The 23774-nt window shown below is 36.2% G+C and overlaps 1 protein-coding gene across 3 annotated transcripts in view; it reads left to right on the top strand.

Annotated features, from left to right (window-relative positions):
- Nucleotides 1–23474, top strand: part of dot1l (DOT1-like histone H3K79 methyltransferase) — a 101461-nt gene extending 77987 nt beyond the window's left edge. Inside the window, exons 25-29 of one of the 3 annotated variants that reach the window (XM_072594101.1) lie at nt 1350–1552; nt 7081–7166; nt 9722–9901; nt 17877–18492; nt 19245–23474. In XM_072594101.1, the coding sequence (XP_072450202.1) occupies nt 1350–1552; nt 7081–7166; nt 9722–9901; nt 17877–18463 (1056 nt within the window). In that variant the 3' untranslated portion in view covers nt 18464–18492; nt 19245–23474. Of the gene's footprint in view, nt 1–1349; nt 1553–7080; nt 7167–9721; nt 10241–17876; nt 18493–19244 lie in introns of all 3 variants that reach the window. The other 2 variants (XM_072594100.1, XM_072594102.1) reach the window with 2 other exon arrangements.
- Nucleotides 23475–23774: the final 300 nt, after the last annotated feature.

Here is a 23774-nt window from a genome sequence, read left to right as displayed (position 1 = left end):
TCACACAATATATTTTAGTTGCATGACCTTTCTGTTCCTTACTTCTGTTATGACAGACAGCAGAATAGAGTTGGTCCCCCTACCTCTGTAATCACATTACAATATAATTAAAATCTTTCAACGCTCTGAAAAGCGAAACCTGTGAATCCTAACCAGATTCCTTGAATAACCAGTTCCTGACTTTAGGAATAATTAATACTAGATGCCAGGTTTGCAGCTTAAACAAAAGTCATTACACTAACTTTAGAGTGAAGTTAAATAGTAGCAATCTAATTAAGGTCTAGATTTAAAACCAATCATGTTTGAATTTAGCTCCCACTTCATGTCAAAACACTCAAACACATTTGAATGATAATTTTTACAAAGGCAAAATAATTGGCCAGATTAGTTGAGCACTTTCAAAGATACATTGCTTCACAAGTACATGGATTATCTACTAACTGATTTTTTGGAAGATGTCCATCAGTGCTACATTTTCTATTTCACTTTCATGAACATTCAAAAATACTTAGTTTGTATTCTTTGAAAAGTCTATAGAATTTTTTTTTATCAAGAATCAACTTGGAATTAACTTATAGGCCTGACTTCAAAGACTATTAACAGTTTGTTTGTCATTTTCCAATGCAAACTGCTACTCATAGACCAAAGGTCAGCTTTCAGTTCTGGGCTCTCAGTTCACAGCTCCAGATCAAAAACTGATATTAAAAAAATGAAATATCAGCGAAGGTTCTAGCTTATCCTACATGCTGCCATCTCATTCTTGTTTTTAACTTACCTTGGAGTCTGAGGAAAACCCCGCCTGGATGGGTCAAGACTTCCTTGAATTTAAAATCTTCTGTTTTCAGTCAGTTGATTATCAGCTATATAATTGGTTCAATGCTTTACATTTTGTGTGAAAATAGGAGTGTGATCTGACTGCTTGCAGTACTTAAAGCAAATATATAATTTCTTTCATTGAAAAATCTGCTTCAGCTTTGTTCTTATTTATATGTAAATTGAATTTTTGTGGTAAGATTAGCTTGAATATATTTGCTGCAGTAATCGTATTAAATGTCATAAATGTTTTACACAGGTGTATATAATGCATATAAAAATGCCAAGCAAAATTGAATACGCATTTAAGGTTCCCGTAGATCATTTCTGCATTGTCTTGATACTTGTAATAAGTTAGGTATAGGGTCATTTTCTTGAACAATGTAGTGCTTCATTATAGTTTTCTCCCTTTTTTCAATTGGTCATTATAATTAACTCGAATACACAACTTGCTACCCAAGTTTTTGGTATATGAAAAATTCTCAACGCATGGAGCAAAAAATTATTACTAAATTAGTGATAACTTTTGCTTTTAGGTCAATAACATTAATCAACCTTTGGAAATAACAGCAATTTCATCACCAGAAACTTCAGTGAAGAGCTCTCCTGTTCCCCATCAAGATAATGAAGGGCCTCCAAGTTTGAAAAAGAAAAAGGTCTTTGCCTCCAATGGTGTTCATTATTCTCCACTTACATCTGATGAAGAACATCAGGAGGAAACTGAGCAGATTAATGGAAGGTAGGTTCAAATGCTTGGTTATAATTTGGAATTATTTGTGACTGAAGCTAAATATGCTAATTGAAATGAAGTGCAAAAAATGCTGAGCAACAATTGAATAGACATTTAAGGTTCTGATAGATCATTTCTGCATTATTTTGATATTTGTAATAACAAAGTGATAAAGTTGTGTTTTCTTTATAAAGGCAGTAGTTCATTATCATTTTCTTTGAATTGATGACCATTACAGCCAAGATTCTTCGCATGTGAAGTATTCTCAAAATAAGGGGAACATGAGTGTGCTGCACAGGCAACAGACATGCCCAGCACACCACCCTTTGCAAGTTCCTGTTGCTGCCAATCATCATCTAGACTACAGGATATATTTCCATTCCTGCGGTGTTACTTGGTCAAAATCTTGGAACTCCCTTTTTAATGGCATTGTGGGCGTACCTACCCAAAATAGATTGGAATGGCTGAAGAAGGCAGGTCACTACCACCTTCTCTAGGGCAACTAGGGATGACTGGCCCAGCCAGTGACGCTCACATCCTGTGAGTGAATAAAAAATCAGAGTTTGAAGAGAGATTTCATCTTTATTGTAAAGGAAGGGAGTTGTGAGGTAATGGAAACATTCATAATTTAGAATGCATCAATTCTGAATGGAAATCTTGTGTGAAATAAATTTCACTTAATCTGCGCAATTTATTCTGCATTTAATTATGACCTTTGGTTAGCTATCTGCTCAGTTAATTGTATTTTTTAAAAAATCTTAGTGGTTGGCCAAATGACGTCAGATGTAAAGTTTTTTTTCGAAGATCAAGTTGGAATAACTGTAGAAGATTAGTCAATGAGAATAGCATGCCACTATTCTGTTTTGAAAATCCTTGATATTGACATCAGACTAATAGATTTATTGATCTAAATGAATTTCTTTCTTGAAATCCAGTTCATTTTAATATCTGGGAAAATTTAAGTATGAGTTAGCCCAATTGTAGCTGTTAAGTCAGTACATGACTCCTTGTAGTTGAAGTTTTCTATACCAAAGAGATTGCTGTACTATTAATTGTGTTACATGAAATACTCAAGACAGCAAAACATTATTTTACTCCTAAATAGTATTTTATGAAACTCTTCAAAATGCAACAGTACAGTCTCCTTAATCTTTCCTCACTAAACAATCCTGCAATCCTAAGGATGAATTTGGTAAACTTCCACTGTACATCCTGAATGACAAGTGTATCTTTCCTTTGATATAGACTAAAGCTGTGTGCACTTATCTCGGTCAGGTCTCTGTTGTGTTCCATTCTCCATTTTCCTTAACTAGAAGTGGAGTTGCATTTTCTACTTTGCAGTCAGCAGGAACCTTTCCACAATCTCTAGAATTACAAAAAATAATCGCCAAGCAAATTGGCGCAGGATCAACAAATTAGTGGTAAATGTGTGGCTCAAAGATCGATGTGGCGAAACTGGTTTGAATTAGTGATCCATTGTTAGCAGTCCTGGGGAAAGAGAACTGATCTGGGACAGGCTCAACCTGAATCGTGTTGGGAACAGAATCCTGGGGTATTACTTAACTGTCAATAGGGCTTTAAACAAAATGGTGGGGTGATGAGTTTAGTTTGCATGGAACTTTATGGAGCAAGTTGTGGGGGGAGTGGGGTAGCTCAGCAACAGTTGTTACAGTTTCCAGAAGCAGTAATAGGATAGAGATTCCTCATCTTTTCCGTAGATTCTTAACTTCAGGCACAGCAGGTAAGGGGACAACTATGAGAAGGGAGGCAGTCAACCCAGACTGAGGGTGTTATACTTAAATGCAAGCATTATATGAAGCAAGGTCAGTGAGCTTGCAGTACAGATTGATATTGGCAGGTATGATGTACGTGTAACGAATACTTGACTGCAAGGGGATCAGGGCTAGGAACTAAATATCTGATGACAAACATCCTATTGAAAGGACAGGCAGATGGGTGGAGGGGCTGGGTTGCCTTGTTAATAAATAAAATTTTGAATAGATGGCAAGAAGTGGAAAAAAAATCGGAAAGCGTAGAATCTGTGTTTAGAGTTAAGAAAACACCCCTGTTGGGTGCTAGGATCAGAGAATCCTTAGAGTGGAAATAGGCCCTTCGGCCCAACAAGTCCACACCCACCCTGTGTAGAGTAACCCACCAAGACCCATTTCCCCTACCCTATTCTATATTTACCCCTGACTAATGATATACACATCACTGAACGCTAGGGCAATCTAGTATGGCCAGTTCACCTAACCTGCGCATCTTTGGATTGTGAGTGGAAACTGGAAGACCTGGAGGAAACCCACACAGACACTGAGAATGTGCAAACTTCACATAGACAGTCGCCCATCAGTTGTGTCCAAACCTCCCAGCAGGCAGTTTTGCAACAGTCATGGGGGACATTAGAATGCAGGTTTACTGGGAAAATCATCTTGATAGCGAGTCTCAAGAAAAGGAATTAGTGGAATGTGTATGAGAATATTTTTTGGAGTGGCTTGTGTTATAGCCCACTGGGAACGGGCAATTCTGGATTTGTATGTGTAGCGAGCCAGACTTGATTTGAGTGAAGGAACCTCTTGGGGGGACCAGTGACCATAATATACTAGAATTCACCCTGCAGTTTGAGGGAAGAAGCTGGAATCAGATGTAACAATATTACCTTTGCTAGCTACCTTTATGCAATTGTATGAGGGAGGAGCTGGTCAGAGTTCTTTGGAAGGAGAGCTGAGCAATGGCAGGAGTTTCTAAAGGTAATTTGGGAAGCACAGCAGAAATTCATCCCAAGGAAGAAGAAACATAGTAAGGAGAGGATGTGGCAACCATGGGTGACTATGTCAGGGACCGCACAAAAGTAAAAGAAAACGCAGGCAGTGTGGTGAAAATTAGTGGGGACCCAGAGGATTGGGAATCTTTTAAAAACCAGATAAATTTTTTTTAAAAAGATGTAATATGAGGATAAGCTAGCAAGTAATATAAAAGAAGGTTGTGAGAATTTTTTTCAGATATATAAAAGGTAAATGAGACCAGAGTGGGCATTGGACCACTAGTAAATCAAGTTCAAGTAGCAGCAATGGGAAACTAAGAAATGGTGAAACACCTGAATAGATGCTTTGCATCAATTTTCACGGTTGAAGACGCCAGCAGCATAGTAGAACTTCGAGAGTCAAGGCAGAGGTCAATGTACTCACTAAGAAGAAGGTACTAGGGAAGTTGAAGGGTCTGAAGATGGATAAATCATCTGGATAGATTGATGATACCAAAGTTTGGAGGACATCGTGGAAGCATTGGTGGTGGCCTTTCAGGAATCACTGAAAGGAGGGGTTGGGGGAGGGTCCAAGAGGACTGGAAAATGGCTAATGTAACATTCCTGCTTAAGAACAGAGGTAGTCAGAAGACAGGTTCTGCACTTTTTTAGGAAGAGTAGAGATGTAGACCTTTTCTAAACTGGGAAAGACTTTGGAAATCTGAAATACAAGGGGACTTGGGAGTCCTAGTTCAGGATTCTTAAAGTTTGCAGGCAGTTCAGTTGTCAGTTCGGAAGGAAAATGTAATGTTAGCAATCATTTCAAGAGGGCTACCATACAAGAGCAGAGATGTACTGCTGAGACTGGATAAGGCTCTGCTCAATCGCATTTGGAATACTATGACCAGTTTTGGGCCCATAATCTAAGAATGGATGTGCTGGTGTTGGAGGTGATCCAGAGGAGGTTTACAAGAATCTTCCTCTGATAACAGGTATGTCATGAGGAGCAGTTGAGCACTCTGGGTCTGTACAATGGAGTTTAGAAGGATGAGGGTGATCTGATTGCAACTTAGAATATTGAGGGGCCTGGATAGAATGGGCGTGGAGATGTTTCCACTTGTCAGAGGGGACTAGGATCTATAGAAGTGAGATGAGGAATTTCTTCAGCCAGAGAATGGTTAATCTGTGGAACGCATTATTGCAGAGGGCTATGGGGGCCAGATCATGAAGTGTTTTCAAGGCAGAGGAAGATTCTTGAGTTGGAACTGGATCAAGGATTATGTGGAGGAGGCAGGAGAACCGGATTAAGAAACATCAACCATGATTGAATGGTGGAGCAGACTCAATGGGCTGAATGACCTAACTTTGCTCCTATATCTAATGGTCACTGAGGCATCCACTATCTTTATTGTGACTTGATCATTCAGATTCATCAGTCCTCAATCAACTACCTTGTCAAAAAAATTTCTCTTAATGTTACTTTTGTTTAGCTTGTCAGTTCCACAAGTCCCTTGATTTCCTCGTATTTGTCGGAGATATTCTGCATTTTTTTCTGTGAATGAGGACAGCACTGCTCTTTGGAAACATTTCTGTTAATCACAAGCACTAGCCTTCGCTTGTGCAGAGAGCTGGCACAGCTTTGATAGGCTGAATGATTTTCTCTGTAATCCAAACCCTTAACTTTGAGCAAATGTAAATGCCCTCCCTTTCTCCAAATTCCCAATGAAATGAAACAGGCCTATTTTACAAGAGAAAATGTAGCATGATGTATTGAACATTTTCTGCCTATACATGAATGTCACTTGGAATAGATAAGATTGGAGGAAAAAACCCAAATTGTTGTAAAAACTCAACAGGTCTGACAGTAACTGTGGGGAGCGAAATAAAGTTCATGCTTTGGTCCAGTGGAATTCATTTTTGGAACTATAGATTGGAATTCTTGTACTCTGTGAAACGATGCTGGAAGAACCACCTTTTTGTTCTCCTTAGGTGTGTGTGTGTGTGTATATATGTACATATTTTGGGACGTTCTTGGTAAACAAGCAGATTTCAGGAAGGTACATTGACTGCATCAGCCATCTGATTAATAATCTTTGTGAATAGGTATGTAATAATATAGTTTGGAATAAAAAGAGAATGCTGACACTTTTTATTGAAGGTTGCTGAAATATTGCTAACTTTGATAGTAAATATTGAACTGCTGCCAGTTGTGTGCCATGGGTGGAGTTCTTTTTCAAAGGTTTAAGGGGCATTGATAGTGAACAATCTATCACATTTTCTAAAGGGCTAGTGACCTATTTCAGGGCAATTAACCCTTTTTAATATGTCTTATGTTTCCTTTGGCAAAGTGTACACATTCAAATTAGTTTCCACTCTTTTCTGTAAAAGAAGTAGTCCCAGATATAAAGTTATTTGTAATTTGCATTATAGCCTAACCTTGCTTTAAACTATAATTGGATGTAAAAGCAGTTGCACTTTTAAAATACAATCATTGTTTCAAGTGATTGTATTGTGCATTAATGGTAGGTAGGGGCAACTATGATAATATGACAAGTGGGGTTTTGTCAAACATGCCAACTTTCAAGGCAATTTTCCTGCAACTATTGGTTAAATTCTCAAAACAAATGACCTATTCAAATGTTGCAGTGCCATTTTTTTGCCATGAGATTCATCTCAGCTGAAATTGACTTCATTCGTCCTCCAGTGAATGAAGCCAAATCTGTACACTAATGTGAAGTGTCAGCACACAGTCAGTGAAGCAATCAGTACATTTTGTCTTTTTTATTTTTTTCAGGATTGACAAAAAAATGGTGCAAAATCAGTGTACTGTATCAATTGAAAGTAAAGAAATTTCGATCGTTTGTGGAGATGACAATCAAGGTGAGAGAATTGAGGCAGCGCAATCAAAGCAAAATGAACCTGACATTTATTTGCAATTAAATGTTTCAGACCAGCATTGGTTAGCCATTTCCCCATATTCTACAGGTTGTGATGCATACAGAGGACACTTATTTTTGAATTACAAACTGAGCCAGGTTTGCCTCCACCTGTTCACTCAAATTTAACATACATGAATGTTATTGAATCAGAATTTGAATTAGCATAATACACAGTACTTCATGATAAGATGAACAGATTATGTGAAACTAGGAAAGCTATATTAATGAGGGATTTCAATCCAAGCAAATATGAATTGCTCAAGTGGTTTGCAGTTGTTTGTGGTAAGTGGTTGTTTCACAATACATTTGATCATGAAAGCCAGGAAACACGTTTCTCAACTTGACTTGAGACTAAATGATAGAATAGTTCACCAGATATTAAAAGCTATGTCATTTCCAAGTTGATTCTGATCACAGCCATACTTGGAATTGGTTGTAAATTTGGGGACAGTCCCCAGGATCAGCTCTGGGTAGCTTTCAGACATTACCTAGAGGAAACATTTGTTCTTGTGTAAACTAGGGAAAAATGGTATATCTTCAAAGCTACAATAATGTGAAGGCATATATTTCTAAGATGACCAAGCATGAGTTAATAAATATATTCCCCAAGTGGGATAACAAAGCATATACAAAGTGAATAGGTACTGGAGTGAGGAGAGCTTTATAAATGTTGCAAAAAGGAAGATGAACAAATCCATTGGAAAGAAATTGGGGAAACTTCAGATATGCAAATAATCTTATCAGGAGGGGAAGTTGGAACCTGGAAATGAATAAGTACAGAGTCTAAACAAAACTTAAGTAGCACTGTTTTAAAAGCAAGAGTACAGTACTTGAGTTGAATTATTCCTACAATGCCTGACTTAATAGCATGTCATTTTTCAACATTAATAATCAAAGGAATTGTACAAAATTTGGCATCAGTGTTTCCCCATAGAATGCTTACAATAAGCAAATTTTCAGGAATCCATGTATTTATTCCAAAGACCAGGAGAGGATAGTGATAAAATTTGGCAAATAATTCACTGTCTTCATGAATAAGTTAATGAAGTTAATGTATCATCCAAAAGATGATGAATTGAATCTTGGAAAAAGCAAACTTTAATAATTTAGCACATAAACAGCCAGTACGTTATGAAAGACAAGGCCATGTCTCAAAATGTCCTTCACTTGAAGAATTGACATCCCAAATTAGATTAGGTTTGGATTTTCCAAATGCTGCCTTTCAAAAGGTTGCTACTGAAACTAAAACTTAAGTAATATTTGGGTGTGAATTTTAAAATGAAGTTTGCAAGAAAGAAAACAATGAATGTTGAGAAATATTTGGGAATTATATTTTTGATGCAAGGGCTGAATATGTCAAAGAACTTGCAGAAGCTGTCAAACTATATTGTAATACTTGAATTAAAACATGCATCATGAACCATTGGAGTTTGCAGATACCAAAATCTGGAGGTGAGTTAAATTGGAGGATGTAGATCAGAACTGACTAAAGCTAATCAGGGTAGAAGAGTGCCAGATATAATTAAATACAACTAAGTGAAAGCTATGTGTTGGGAAGAAAAATGAGGGCCAGTGTATATGTTTTTTTAAAAGCTGAGAGTTAAATTGTAAAATATCTGGAGGAAATAATAGATATTGGACTCAATTTGACGATACAGCACAAATACTGTAGAATCCGAAAAATTTAAGTTGGAGAGTGTACCATGCTCGGCATGAAGTAGTTGTCGCCTTAAAATAGATGTGAACCAATTGCGAATGGAAGCTGGGAAAAACCAAGCCAATATACATATATCAATTTGGATCAAAAGATTGTTACAAGGGAAAAATACAGAAATCTGGATTATTTAGCTGTGATTTAAGTCACCTGAGTGGATTTTTTAAAATTATAGTTGTGTGGAATATTAAACTGCAATAGAGTATCTAACCTGGAGCAGTAGTTTAGGGTTTGCTGAGATCAGACCAAACAAATCTAGATAAGGCCAATACCAGTGAATGGAAACTTCTATAATTTTGTCATGAAGATCTTGAAGCAAAAAATGATCAATGCTTGGAATACTGGAAGTAAAAATCATGGGGGTTAGTGTAAGAAAATAAGTAGATGCAGGAGTAAACATTTGACCCCTTGAGTTTGCTTTGTGATTTTGAGAGAAACCAAGGTGAAGAGGCAATTTTATTTTCCCTGAATGAATGAGCTTAAATAGGCATGGTCATACTGTCTGCGCAGTTCCAGTGAGTGCCTTTTTATATTTTTCACTTTTTGTTTACTTTTGGAAAGCTTTTTCTAGCCTTGGGTCTTTTAACGCTAGAAATCTGACTTGTGCAATGAGGTTTGATATAGTTCTATTAAAGGATTAAATCACACCCAGACTTTTTGGTGAAACTTTTATGGGAGCTATGAATTAAACCTTATTTTGAAAGTGCAGTTTAAAAATGTATTGATTGCTTCTATCACACCTATTTTCTTCTTAGACTGACTTTGTTTTAAAATTTTTATAGGTGGAAACTTACCAGTGCGGAAGCAAGGACTCAGTTGCAGTAATACAACTAACAGTAGTAAATGGAAATCCACTTTCTCTCCAATATCTGATATCAATTTGACGAAGAACTCTGACAACACATCTCAGTCAGCAGCTGCTTTATGCCAAGTATCTCCTTTTGGCACCAGGCCTCTTACAGGTGAACTTTCAGTCAGTGATGCTAAAATGGGATCCCATCAGAGGAAGCACATCACCACCCCAGTCTCAGTGGAGGAAAATGGTTGTCATGCAGTCTCTCCTATCACTTTTAATTACCATTCTGGACGATCTGCAGATATCAGTTTACATGATTATAATGAAGGTGCTTGTTTAGCTCGTAAAACTTCAGAGATGGTGGGGCTGAATTCCAGTGCACTGTACCAGCTGACCAGGAACAAAGTCGACTCCAATATTGACTCCAATCTCTCCTCAAACAAGAAGCAACCTGATGGGTTGACTGGTGCAAAAGGCGATGAGCTGAGCAAGTCAGGGGTCAAAGGTAAAGAAAATGTAGGGAGCATAAAATGTCTGAGAGGCCAATTAGAGAAATGTGCAAAACCATATAATATAAAGATGAGCAAATTGCATGGAAGAGAATAAGAAATGTCAAAAAAAATTAAAAGTTGTATTTCGCAAGTCCACAATCCCTTTGGGAGGAATACTTCATAAAAATGTGCCAATTGCAATTTTTTTTCAAATAGATGTTAACTAAACTAATCACGCACTATATTTTATTCAAACATAATCATATCATTCTGTTGCAGTTCTTTGCCTGGTCAGGTTATCCCAGTATCACAGCACCCTATGCAGGTTAACTTGGGCTCTGTGCTGGGGTGAATAGTATTGCAGTTCTTTGGATTGACACTAGTTACTGCAAGCATGGTTCTTGTTATAGTTGTGGCATTAGGTTGACTAATTATTGTACTGTGTTGCTTGTTTCTGAATGTTAGCAATGCTGATGGGACTGTAGGAGTTACTTTAGAGTGTACTGCAGTTAAAAGAGCTGAAATAGCATCTATAAAGGGAGCTTTATATTGTAAAGAAGCTTGTACATTTTGAAAGGGAACCTAAAAGATTTCATAGTATTTTGAATAAACCTTAATCTATTTTGATAGAAACAGTACTTGGGTCAGCAGGAAAATAGATTCACTTCAAAGCTTTGTCCTATTCCATAAATGTGAACTTCACTTTAATATGACCATTTGAAACAAGGCCCTTTTCAGAAGATATTTATCTACTATTCTGGTAAACTGAATGAACAAAGTTTTGCTTGAGGAGATGGTTTCCTGATTAGTCACCTTTCTGTAATCTAATGGACAATGAGGGGCAATTTTGTAGGGTAAGCTCATGCCCACTTCCACTGAAACACTGAATTCCTTTCCTGTAGGATATTAGCTGGAGGAAAATTTCAAAAGGTTATATTTGACTATCTCCAATCAACTATCTGTGTAATCAATGGTAGTACTCAGTTTTCCATGATATCCTACATTTTAGGATCCCATAAGCTATTAGAGAAATTTTTAAAATTCCTCATTGTAGTTGTTTTGTTATGATGCAGGTAATTTGCAAACAGTTCTTTCCTTGATACTTTTTTTCATAAAAGGATAGATAATTAATTAATTAATTTATGTATTCATGAAAACAGATTTGTACACTAGCAAAGGTTATTCACTAAAAGCATACCAGCATGACTGACTCTCTGTTGTTGTAGAACAGCCTTATCGTCCCTCGAGGTATGATGATTATGGTACAGACTTTGTATAATGCATGGAGAATGCTAGATAAAATTAAGTTGCATCTGATCCATTTTTCTGGTAGCATTGGAGAGAGAACTGCGCTGCAGTACAGTTTTAAAAAGAAACTGAAATTCAACCTGTTGAATTTGCATTACATTTTTGGCCTAACTTTTTACTTTCATTTCCTAAATTGAAAAATGTTCAGCTATGAAAATGAAACATGACAATGATTACCTAATAGCATTTGGAAACCATCAATTTTCTGTGCACTTGCACCCTTTTCAATTCAATTAATCAATAACCGGTCAAACAAGTTGTAGATTTTAATTTAGATAAATTCCAGTTCAAATGCTTGGAAATTTTTTCCAGTTGAAGCATGTTTTGTTTCTTAATTGGATCCCCACAGCAACGTCTTAGTGAGGTTTAGACGAAAGTGAGGACTGCAGATAAATTCTGAAGGGAAAGCCCATCATCTGTTGTTAACTAAATAAATTGGGGAAAGCATCAAAGGTGGGGAGGGTAAGGAGGAAGGCATAAATGAGTGGCAGGTCAGATGATGGGACTATAAAGAATGGCAGAAGGAAATTATAATATGAGAAGAAATGAGTAAGGAATGTAAAAATGGATATTAAGAGTGTCTACGTTACAGCTCTCAAAAAAGGAAAGGGTAAATAAATTGAGTATTGTTTTTCCGGAGAAGGAAAACTGAGTTAGTGGTAGGTAATAAGGAAATGGCAGATGAAATGAAAAGACACACTTCTGTCTTCATACACGATACAAAAACATTCCACTCATAGCAGTAAGTCAGGAGGTGAAATGGAGAGAGTGACATGGTGAAATCAAAATCACCAAGGAAGTGGGATTAAGCAAACAAATGGAGTTGTGGATCTACAGGTTTCTGAGTTCAAATGGATTGCATCCTTTGGTTTTAAGAGGTTGCTTGTGAGTTGCTGATTTAGCTGTTCTGGTGCATTAGGAACACCAGTAACTGAAAACCAAAAGAAGAAAACGAAGAAATGAAATGAAAATATCATGTGACTGGGAATATAATGCATCTCAGCCCATGGTGCCCACTTGTATTGAAAAGCTTCAAGTACCAGTGGACGCCATGTCCTCCCTCTCTAGAAGACCCGTGTAAAGAACCAAACCATTTATTAATCAACCTGTTCAGGCTTATGACCCACCTGTAGAGCAGCTGGGACTTGAACCTGGGGCTTCTGGCTCAGGTAGGAGCACTACCACTACTACTAGAACCCTGACTCCAGCCCATATTTTTAATTATCCAGAAGAGCTCTTACACTTGACTTTTTTTTTCCTCGTCACTAAATCATCAACCTGACATTCTAGTTTGTCCTTGGAAGGGTTCTTATGATGCAGCAGTAGTATCCCATTTCTGAGTCAGGAGGCCCAGGTTCAAGCCCCATCTATTCCAGATTGGTGTAATAGTATGAATAGGTTGATTTAAAAATACGTCCTTGTTTACCGTTAAAAGAACTTGTATTTCTCACACTGACAGTCCTTGGGTTGAGAGGAGGAGCTAGAGAAGACTAGATTCATGATTGGAGTTTGGCTTGGAGATTGAAAGAGAGGGCTATGATTTGTAGTGGGGCGATGAGGCTTTCTTGAGGTGGGGTTGGGGGTGAGAACAGCATATCCCTTTCCTGGTCCATGAGATCTGCTGTAAGATGCACTTTTACTATGAAATTCCACTCCCATGTTCCCCATATTCAGATCTCTAATGTCCCTGGACTCTCTCTCCACCTTTACACTTGAATGGGGAGGGAGAGAGTGTGAATGAAATTCTAGAGTTGCATGGATAAAAAAATTAAACTGAAAAACTAGAAATGTGAGCATTGGAATTTATTGTTGGAACAATATCAAAAATCTTGGCATTCTTTGATATGAAAATAAATATAGATTTAAAATTGAGCGCAGCCATTTCAGATTTCCATAATGTCTGTCATAGAAATACATCTAAATGTTATCAAGCAGCACTGAGATCTATATTGGAATTTACAGAGAATTGCACTATATTTTCTGATTGCTGTTGGAAATGGCTCTGGTAAGATCAAAAAAATTGACCACAGGTATAAATATTATAATTCCTTTTTGTGCTGCAAATCATTCAGAAAACAGTGTCATAGTCTAGCAGATGTTTAGTGACTGTCAGCTAACACTAAAATTGCTATTGCAAGTGGAGTACAAATCTGACATAATATAGTGCAACGTGTGGAACCTTGTGGCTTCTTGATTTGTTGAGTATATTTACATTGTTTTTAAGATTGATTTTTCTATACTGTCTTTCATAACACAAGGATTATGTGATTGCTGCTCGAGTTTGAACCTCAATATTATAGGCAACGCTTCTTTTAGTGAAACATCAATGCCAAAAATGATGAATACATTATTTAATGTCAGTAAGATGTACAAAATCTAGCTAAGTATTCAAATGAAGGAAACCGTATTTAGAACAAAAGCATGTATTTGATAAAATGTTTGGCTTTTGATGGTTTATTCAGAGCTTATGAGTTTATAGGTGTGAAAATAATTGTAATATCTTGCATTAAGGTAATATTCATTGGATATACAGAAGAGCATTTGACTCTTTTAAATGAGGTTTCTGAATGATTCAAGACCCTGAACTAATGCTGATCAAGGTCTGGGATCAGTTTGTCTGCACCCTTTTTTTAATGGGTTGGCAGATTCACAATTATTCATTACACTCTAATATGTTGGTGCGAGGAGAAGAGAATTATAATTCTGTGAACTTCCCTCTTTCAGAGGCAGTTTATTTTCATAATGCTAAGGGTGTGTATGTAGTGACTTCCATAAAAGGCAAGAATGCTGGAGAGGCTGTAATGGAAGGACAAGAGGTCTTTTTTTGGACAGGACTTCATCCAGAAGCATTTTGTGTTCTTGGTGAAGAAGTGTTACCCTCCAGGCAACCTAATGTAATAGTAATGAACTTTGAGATTTTTACTGATCTTCATTCTCTAAATTACAACAATAACTACATATCAAAAGTACTTCATTGGTTGTGAAGTACTTTAAGGCATACTGATTGTAAGAAGTGCTGTGTAAATGCCAGTTATCGTGTGCTTTACTTGGTGAATATTTTTCTGTTGAAAAAGCTGTTTTTTTTGTTGGAAGGTATGAAGAAGCATAATGCGAAGGTTATGCAACTTTGCATTATTCTTGGTCCAATTCCCAGATGGTTGATCTTAACATTATCTTTTGGTGAGATTTTTGAGGTGACTCTTGCCCAAGTCAGTATTTGTAGTTTAGGTTATTAATGAAAGGTTAGTGACTTTATCCAGTTTATCTAATTGTCGTGGAAAGGAAAAGGACAGAAAATAGTTTCTATGTGATAGTTTTTGGTATTTACAGCACTGAATTACTGGCAAATGCAGGAAAGAGAAGGGCATGTCTAAAGGTAGTATAGACCTTTGAATATCATTAAGTGTGGGTCTTTTGACTTGCACTCATCAGGACAGGTGTAAGAAGGCCAAATTTCAAAGGGATCATACTACGAGAGAGGGTGTCGAATAGCAAATGGACTCTGGTCGAGGTGTTGCCATGGACAATGTACTTGAAAATATTTATCCCCCAGGCTTTGTTTTAACTGAAAAATTTGCAGTGCCTGGACATGTGCTTTCCATCTGCAGAGGACAGAATCACTTTTTTATGAATATGTTTTCCAGAGAACATGGAGTGGTGAGGATGAAAATCACTGATTTTGTACAACTATGAACAAACAGCTCCAAAAGTCTGCGTTGTACATGAAAACCTAAATTTTAAAAACTTTTTAAGCTATTTTCTGGAAACCCATTTTATACTGACTGGTGACAGTGCTGAAACCTACAGAATAACACCCTTGCTAATAGCTACTATTCTGGCCTGGCCTACAAAATTGATTGCTATATTGGTTTGAACGAGCACTGTTCAAGTTTACTACTTGACATACCTTGTTAATGACTGATCCATACTCTTTTATTTAAATACCTATCTTATTGTATTATTAGATTACCTTCCGTTTCTCCCATTCTAGAACGATCAAAGCGAATTTCAATGTTGGTTCCTCAAGCCAAGCAAAACAGCAGTTTGGACTTGTTTTTATCTTATTGTTCCAAGTGCAAGTGACCAATGATCATGTTTTAGAGCAAGTGTTGGTGGATATAACTAATTCTTATTCTGTTTATCATAAAGCATTATTTAGACAATATGGATTTGTGGTTGGACTTGACCATGGTGTGACAGGCAATCTTCCAAGAGCAGTGCATAACGATGCAGCACAAGGGATTGATACTATTATGTCCTCAATTAAGACTTGTTCTACACCATTGATTGTGGTCTTTCAAGATCAGCACCTAAAATCTTTGTTCCGCATTCATTTGGCCCTCTGATATCCATGACGTGTACACAACCGCCTCCCACTTCCCCCTCCGTCCCAAAGTTAGATTTGAACATGCAACTGTTGTGTCAAATTCCATCATCTATTTTCAGTCTTTGTTGACATCGGTGCTGCTTTGTTGCAGATTAATAATTGAGCGGTGCAAACTCTACTTCAGCCGAGTAAACTGCATTGATTCTATTTGCTGCAGAGTTTTTTTTTTCATTGCCTGAAACAGTGGGGCTTCAAGAGGATTTTTGATTATCAACCTGCATTCTATGTCCTGTGAAATACTTTCTCAAGCTTTATTCTTTCTGCTGGCTGAAAGGGGTAAAAGAGATTAAACTCAGTTCTATTATTGCATCCTTTTTGAACTTCTGCATTATGGCTCCGTGAAATGGGACTTTGGGAAATTTATCTCACCACCTTCAGTACAAAAATTATTTCAAATTTGGCACATTGTTAGAAGGGTGCTTGAAACTGGAACAAACACCAAAGGGACAAGGGGGAGAATTTTTTGTGGTTTGTGACACCTTTTTGTGAGATTTTAAAAGGAAATTCCACTAATTCCTAATTCTCAAATTCTCAATTCCATCTTACATTTTACATAATTAGTTGCAACTGTGTAAAGTAGTTAGAGATATCAGCAAACAACTGGCTGACATTAAGACAGCCATATTTCCACACTGCCTTTCATCTCCAGCAGCATCTGAGATTGCACATGAAGGAAAGAGCAACCATATTTGTGTTAACATCCCCATGCTCTCCGGACAGAGGTGCCAACTCATTAAAAATAAATGGAGACAAATATGCTTTAAGCAACATTTGATCAGTTCTTGGAACTGCCCATGGAATAGGCAGTGAAAACAAAATCTTGAATTGTGGAGCAGTTCGTTGATGTGGTATGGAGTTTAGGTTTCTAAACAAAAATGTATTAGTTGGTCCCTTCATTTGTTGTTAAAGACCATCTTTTAATCTTGATTATTGGAAGGCATCTGGCTGACCCCTGAGGTGCTCAACAGAAAAAGACAGTGCAAATTTAGCACTGTTCATAAAAAACAAATAATTCCAATACTACCACTGCAAGCAAAATGTATCTTCTGTTGGCAACTTGTAGAATTAAGTAATAAATATAAAAAGTCTAGATTTTATTTTTAAAAAACTTTTTTGTTTTCGTACAATTCATCTTTGAATTCTGTTTTTCCACGTGGCTAGTTTAATACTCTAAGTAGAACATAGACTTTGTAATACAGTACTGTCTTTTCAAGTACATTATTGCAAATCATCCTAAGTAATTTTATGAAGCACTCCAAAGTACTTTAATAGTGTTTGATGCCAATATGTTTAACATAGGATTAAGCTCCCTGGAATGCACAGATAATGGGAAATGATCATGAATATAAGCTTAGTGTTATAGGAAGACACCACAGCCAAGCAAACTTACTGGAGAAGAGGGTAAACTCTCCAATTGGGGTTTTTATGAACTTCATCCTGGGGTCCCTTTCTGTACAGTGGCCATCATGTAAGACCAGTGATCTCTCTCTGAAGGATTTGTTTTTCAGGGATCTGTTTTCCATGATTTGAATAGTATAGTAACAGTCATCATGTAGATGCACATATTCAGAGTAATTACTGAAATATAAAAAAGTGCAAGTATTTGTTAATTCGTGAGGAGAGGAAAATTTCGTAGATGAGGACAGTGACAATGAAGCAAAACTGTTGCAAGTAACCTTCAGTACATGGTAGGTAAAAACATATTTTAAAGTATTGTTTACATTTTGTATTATATAAAATGTATACTTTTCCTTTGATAAACTAGAAGTTGACTGAAAAGGAGATTTGCTATGCTTTGGGTAACCTGAATTGTTTTGCTTTTTGATAACTTTTCTTTTGTTGCTTTTACTGTGCTTGCTGGACAAAACAGCTCCAGTGTGGGCTTAGCTGCTATATTGATGCTTTGCTTCCTGCTAGTCAAAAATCTTTGAGCTGTTTTTTCTCTCCTATTTCAGGTATTTTTAACCATGTGGTGCCTTCAGTCTCTTCTCATCAGTTTGGAGCCAATTTCGGCAATGTTCCAGTATCTAGTAGCACGATGTTAAACTTTAACCCACTACAGACTGCACCTACAACTTCCCATTCATTTCTGTCTGTTTCTTCCAGTGCATTATCTTCTGCTGAGAGCAGAATGGCCCCGTACCTTACCCGGGCACCTACGCAGTCTGTGCTTAACACTCCTCCCCCAAATATTTCCTTACCACCACCACCTCCACTGTTAAATTCAAACAGTCCTGATCCTTCACTTTTCCGTAATATGTCCACTGTTAGTGATGGATACTTGTCTTCTTCCATTTCTTGCTCCTCTTCAACTGCCTCGCTTCAATCTGCTAACACAGCATTAGCCATGAAGCTTTCATCCCTGCAGCCCAAAGCCTCTCACCCTTCCTTTACAGTGCATCACCCACCTTTGTCACGCTCAGCGCTTGCTCAGTCAGCACCTCTCATCCCTCAGTCCAGCACAAATACATCTGCAATGTGGGTCACACTTGGCATGCAGTCTCCTTATGCTACACATTTCTCTGGGGTTAAACCTCGCTAAGAACTCACGTACTTTATCAGTCTTATAAGGTAAGGTTAGAAACGTGCAAGGCTAAAATATATTATCCAAATGTGTACAGCTATGTGTGATGACATACAAACTCTTAGTATGTATAAACTGACTAACTGAAAAGTTAAGATCCAGAATATCTCATATGGTTTAGGATTTTTTTTCATTTGTGTAAGATGTGCATGTGCTTCAAATCCAAATGCAGAGGCAAATATCCCTTTCGATTTGAAATAACTGCTTTTTAATACTGAGCAAAGTTCCAATACTAATAGAAACACTTAACTTTTCAGGTCTGTGATCTTCCATCAGAATTGGGAAAAGTCACAAACCTTAAACGTTAACTCTGTTTCTCTTGCTCCACAGATGCTGCATTTGAAAAACTATTTCAGGTTCTAGCTTCCTCCGTTTCCTGCTTTCCCAACAATAATGTACTGGCATTATGATTAACACACACATATTCAGAGTTTCAGTGATTAGTCGTTTGAGTTTCATATGAAATGCTAATACTTGATGCTTTTTAGTGGAACTTTTCTTGTTGAAACTAAACTTGTTGATATTTTGTGGTTTAGCTTTTATTATTTTTTTTACTTGGGATGTATGAATCTCCAGACTTTAAAAGCTGATGAGCTGTGTTAAATTGTAATTTGTTGTTAAAGTTGATATGGAGGTTTGTTCTCCTTTGCCTAATCCTTGTATTATGGTTTTTGAATTTGAAACAAGTCTGTAATTAATAGTATAAGGTAGATAACTTACTTCCCCCTTCTATTTGTAGGTAATTAGGAATTCTACCTCAAAACAATGTGACCTATGCAAGGACGATGTGGACCAACTTCATCCACTCCATCAAACAAAAGGTGCTTGAGTGGCCTGCAAACATTGTTTTGCTTCTTTACTACTGGAAAATTAAAGCAAATACATTTTACTGTGAATTGGTTTTAGTGTTGCTGCAAAACAATTGGCTCCTGTTGTATGATGTTTTAGAAACTATTTATCTTTTCTCCCCCAAGTGATTGGGGCTTGTCATTGTTCCAACAAGCCGATAGAGGCTTTGAAGTGTGAAGTGCAGCGCACACCAGCATTCATTTGTTAGCCTGCTGTTGGTGCTATTTAAACCACCACAAACTGTGCCTCTGTGGATTCTGTTCCCTGGTGCTTATTCTGAAAAGTTGAAAGCTGAATAGCTGCAACCTGTTCCTCAGCAACAAGTGATATCCTTGTAATATTTTGCATCGCTCGTTAATAGATTGGTACTTGATGCAAATATTGCTCAGCCTTTTTTCAGTTTACTTTATACAAGTACAATCCGGCTCTTCTCTTCCACTGTTTCTGATCTTTTGTATGTTAAATGGTCATTCATGATAACACAAAAATACTGTCATCACTGTCTTTTTGTCATTCATTTAATGGTGTTTTATAGCATTGTAAATTGCAATTGTAGCAATGTAATCTAATACCATTAGATAAAGATTTGTTGTACATTTTGATTATTGCTGTGTAATTTTAATTGTAAGCAATAGCACATTGATTTTCTGGTAAACTTAGTACACAATGAAGTGTAAATTATGTCAATTTCTACACCATTTTGTTCAAGAAGTATGTATTATGTATAAAGAACCCAAGAGAGCAAAATGTAAAAAGGCTGAAATTTAAAATTCAATGGGATTTCGTAGACTGTACATCATTTTAAAAAATTATATTTAAAATTTTCCTTTTCACAAAGTTTTATACATTCAAGTGGGACATCTTTACTAATCCAGTTTTAAAAAGTACCTCAAGTTTTTTAATATCCTTACAAAAGGAAACTCTGGTTCAAGAATTCAATATTGGATTATGCTTGAAGCTAAATGTTTTTTTATCAAATTATTTTAAAAAGCTATTTTTTTTTACAAGGTCTGAAGCAAATAAATTGCAGTAATTTTATGTAATTATATTCACTAACCAAACTACAATAAGACCAATGCCAAGCATTTTTGTAATTATAACAATTATTAAATAAGTAACTGTGGGTGACATAAATACTCTAGGGCCAGCAAAGAGCTGTTTGTCTTGGTGGAGCTGATTCGCATGTCCGGTATTTGCAGTCCAGCACGCAGGAGCCCATGTATCATTTTTTAAAGCATTATCCAGCATGTTCCATAAATTAATAACCTACAAAATGAATGTGGGTGGTTCTGCTGACTGTTTTGAAACTATATTTCAGTTTAAAAACTGTTTTCTTTTCTGAAAGAATTAATTGTTTCTGCTTTTAGGATATCCAGAAGATTGTTTAGTTTTAGTGGTGGCTACGTGGGAATTTGAATATGTGACTGAGTAATTGTAATAAACTGAAAGCTTGTAAAAGTGTGAGCAGAAATATTGGCTTTTCATAGTTTGGGGACACTGTTTCTAAAGAGTTTGGTCCTTCAGTGTGCATGCACCTTGATGCATGACTAGCGCTAAAAAAAGTGACACATTTCCTACTTCATGTTCAGCGCTACATGGTGCACATTATAGTTAAAGTAGTAAGTGTTCAAGTGCAAACATTGATTGGACACCTTCCACTGACTGGTTACCAGCTTCAGTGCATTAATCATGTTAATGTTTTGAACTTAACTTGAAACTCATTTATTCAAGTTTAAAACCCATAATGTAATACAGTAGAGTTTTACTTCCCTTTCTATATTTCCTGGACAAGACCCCACGAATTGTCATGGGATCTTGAAGAGGAAAGATGACTGTAATGAAGTCTTTTCTTCCTATCTGAAATAGTTCAGAGGGTAATTGAACTAGGAAATAGTTGACTAATATGAGACCTTTAGTCTGTTACTGTACAGATGCAATAGTTATCAGGTATTATAAACTCTACTTTTGAGGTGCAGCTCAAATCATACAAAAATCCACAGTACTGCTCCATTGAATAGACACTAAAACTGTAAGAAATCTCAATTATTCAAGAATGTGGTGTTGAATTGGACTTCAATCCATAGATCCTACTTTGTAGAGTTCAGTGACGTTGACTGCAGATTGACTGCATAATGTATTCAACCAGAAATTTCAAGGCAGCATATATATAATATATATATAATTATATAATAAGATGAGCTGATTATAAATTTGACTTCAGTTTTATACGATGTGACAAAATTCACACTAGTATTTGGTAGATAGTTAGCTCACCAGTAACTGAGTAAAACATCAAACTGTGGCAGGATGTTCTCATAAGTAGCCTTAAATTTATAGGTAGATTGAGGTGTAATTACATGCTGTGAAAACTGAGCCATATAACTTAATAGAAATAAAGGTGCATTTATGTCTTTTTTTTGTTGGTTTGTAGTAATAAAACTGTTTTTTGAAGCAGTCAAAATCAATTTGTACAATCCATTGGGGCGCCTCTATCATGCAGAAACTGTAAATGAGATTGTCCCTTAAGAATTAAACATCTATTGTGATCTGTACACTATTTATCAAGTTCAGTTTACTGTAAGGAAAATCTTCTGTACAAAGTAATACTATTATTTTAATATATATATTACCAAAATGCCTGAGATATATTAGAAGCTATTACTTAATTTTCTCAAGTATTCCCAAATACTTCAGAGGACGTTTTTGTTTGTTACAAAATTGTATATTTAACTCCTTTGGAAAAAGGAAGCAAACTTTTTCTGAACCATCAGAAGGCACAGATGATATTTTTCAGCACTGTAAGGTAATGTCCATCATATGCTGGATTTTAAATATTGTGTTTTACATATGTTGTTCACTTCCCCACCTGCATTTGAAGGTATTTGAACATAGTTTTACTTTCAAAAATGCCTGTTAGGAGAAACACACAAGTCCGTTTTAATCCTTATCGCACTGCATCCTGAATGAGCATTTAAAACTATGTAAATGTAAATATCTAAATTTGTGTTATGTAACCTTCCAGCTTCATCTAAATCGAGTAGCCTGTTTCAGCTGAGCGTAGATATTGTTTATTTTAAAATTATCCACAGAGTTAATACAGATTAAAATGCAATAAATTCCATAAATATTTTATGCAGCAATTGTGGTACATGATAAAGGAGATCGCAATTATAGTGTTATCACTCCTGATTATTCTGGGCACATACTATCCCCAAAACGTTTACAGACAGGAGTTAGGATTATTTAATTTTGGAAATTTCTTGAATTGAAAAATAAATAACTCCATTGTGCGGTGCAAGAATCTGAACTTAATTATTTTTTTTTCCTCTGGACTCTTTATAAACTCCTTTCAACTTTTGACATCTTTAGGTTTAATCACTTTGTATAATTTGATCAGAAGGCTACATATCCTGTGTAAGATGGATGTTATCTTTAAATACATAAGTGGAGGATGAATCAGATTTTCTTTGCACTTGTACCATGCAGTCTGTCTTTTTGTGGCTATAGCTTATATTGTACAATGCTGCTTGGTGTGGAAGAAAAAAAAGTTGTCCTAAATAAACACAAATGTTAAGGAAATACTTTCTGTGGTTGTCTTAAAAAATCAGTGAATATACACAATTTCATCAATATGTACAGATAAGAAGCTGATTATTGGCTTGTGACTATTTTGGCATGGCTGTAGAATTTGAAATATAATTAGATATTCACTGGCTACTTTCAGTTGGCTTTTCAAATTTTTCATAGTATATGCACCGTCTACATTATGTGGTAGGGAAAGGGATGTTTTTGTGATTACAGTTGCCTAGTGCTTATTACATTTTGTGAAATTTGTGAAGGTTAAATGGCAAGCATTTTAAAAATGGGTTTTCTTTGTATGTAATGTTATAGTGGAACTGCTTTTTTAATTGTTTTTTTTCTGCCATTCCACCCCTTTCTGAAGTACTGTAAATTCAGTTACGTTTCAACTACTGCTAAAATGTTTGGAGGAATAAATTTTCTTTGAGCTGGCATTTTTAAAATATTTTATCTGCAAATTTGTCTCTGGTGTTTTGCTTTCCCAAGAAATTAATGCTTTTAAGGGTTTTTTTGCTTTTTAATAAAGTTGTGTATTTCTAAATATATGTTGTGTATTAATTATAATAGTGTATTTTAGCTCTAAAATGTCAAATTTCAACTCCACATAGTGATCATCAAGTTACCACCTAAGTGCTTTTTCACAATATAATTGTTTAATCCACTCAATTCCAAATTAATTTCACTGTAGATTTAATTGTTACACTTGTAGTAATAATTCTGTGAAGTACAATTTCAGCATTTCTGAATGGCAAATGAAAATAGTTGAATACTGATAGAGAAATCCCATGTAGGATGTCCTTCTCTTGGACGAAAGGATTGTGATCGATACTCAGGTATAAAA

The sequence above is a fragment of the Chiloscyllium punctatum genome, chromosome 24, assembly GCF_047496795.1.
Source record: "Chiloscyllium punctatum isolate Juve2018m chromosome 24, sChiPun1.3, whole genome shotgun sequence".
Lineage (NCBI taxonomy): Eukaryota > Metazoa > Chordata > Chondrichthyes > Orectolobiformes > Hemiscylliidae > Chiloscyllium > Chiloscyllium punctatum.
The sequence above is the reverse complement of the archived record's forward strand: the minus strand, read 5'-3'. Positions and strand labels throughout refer to the sequence as shown.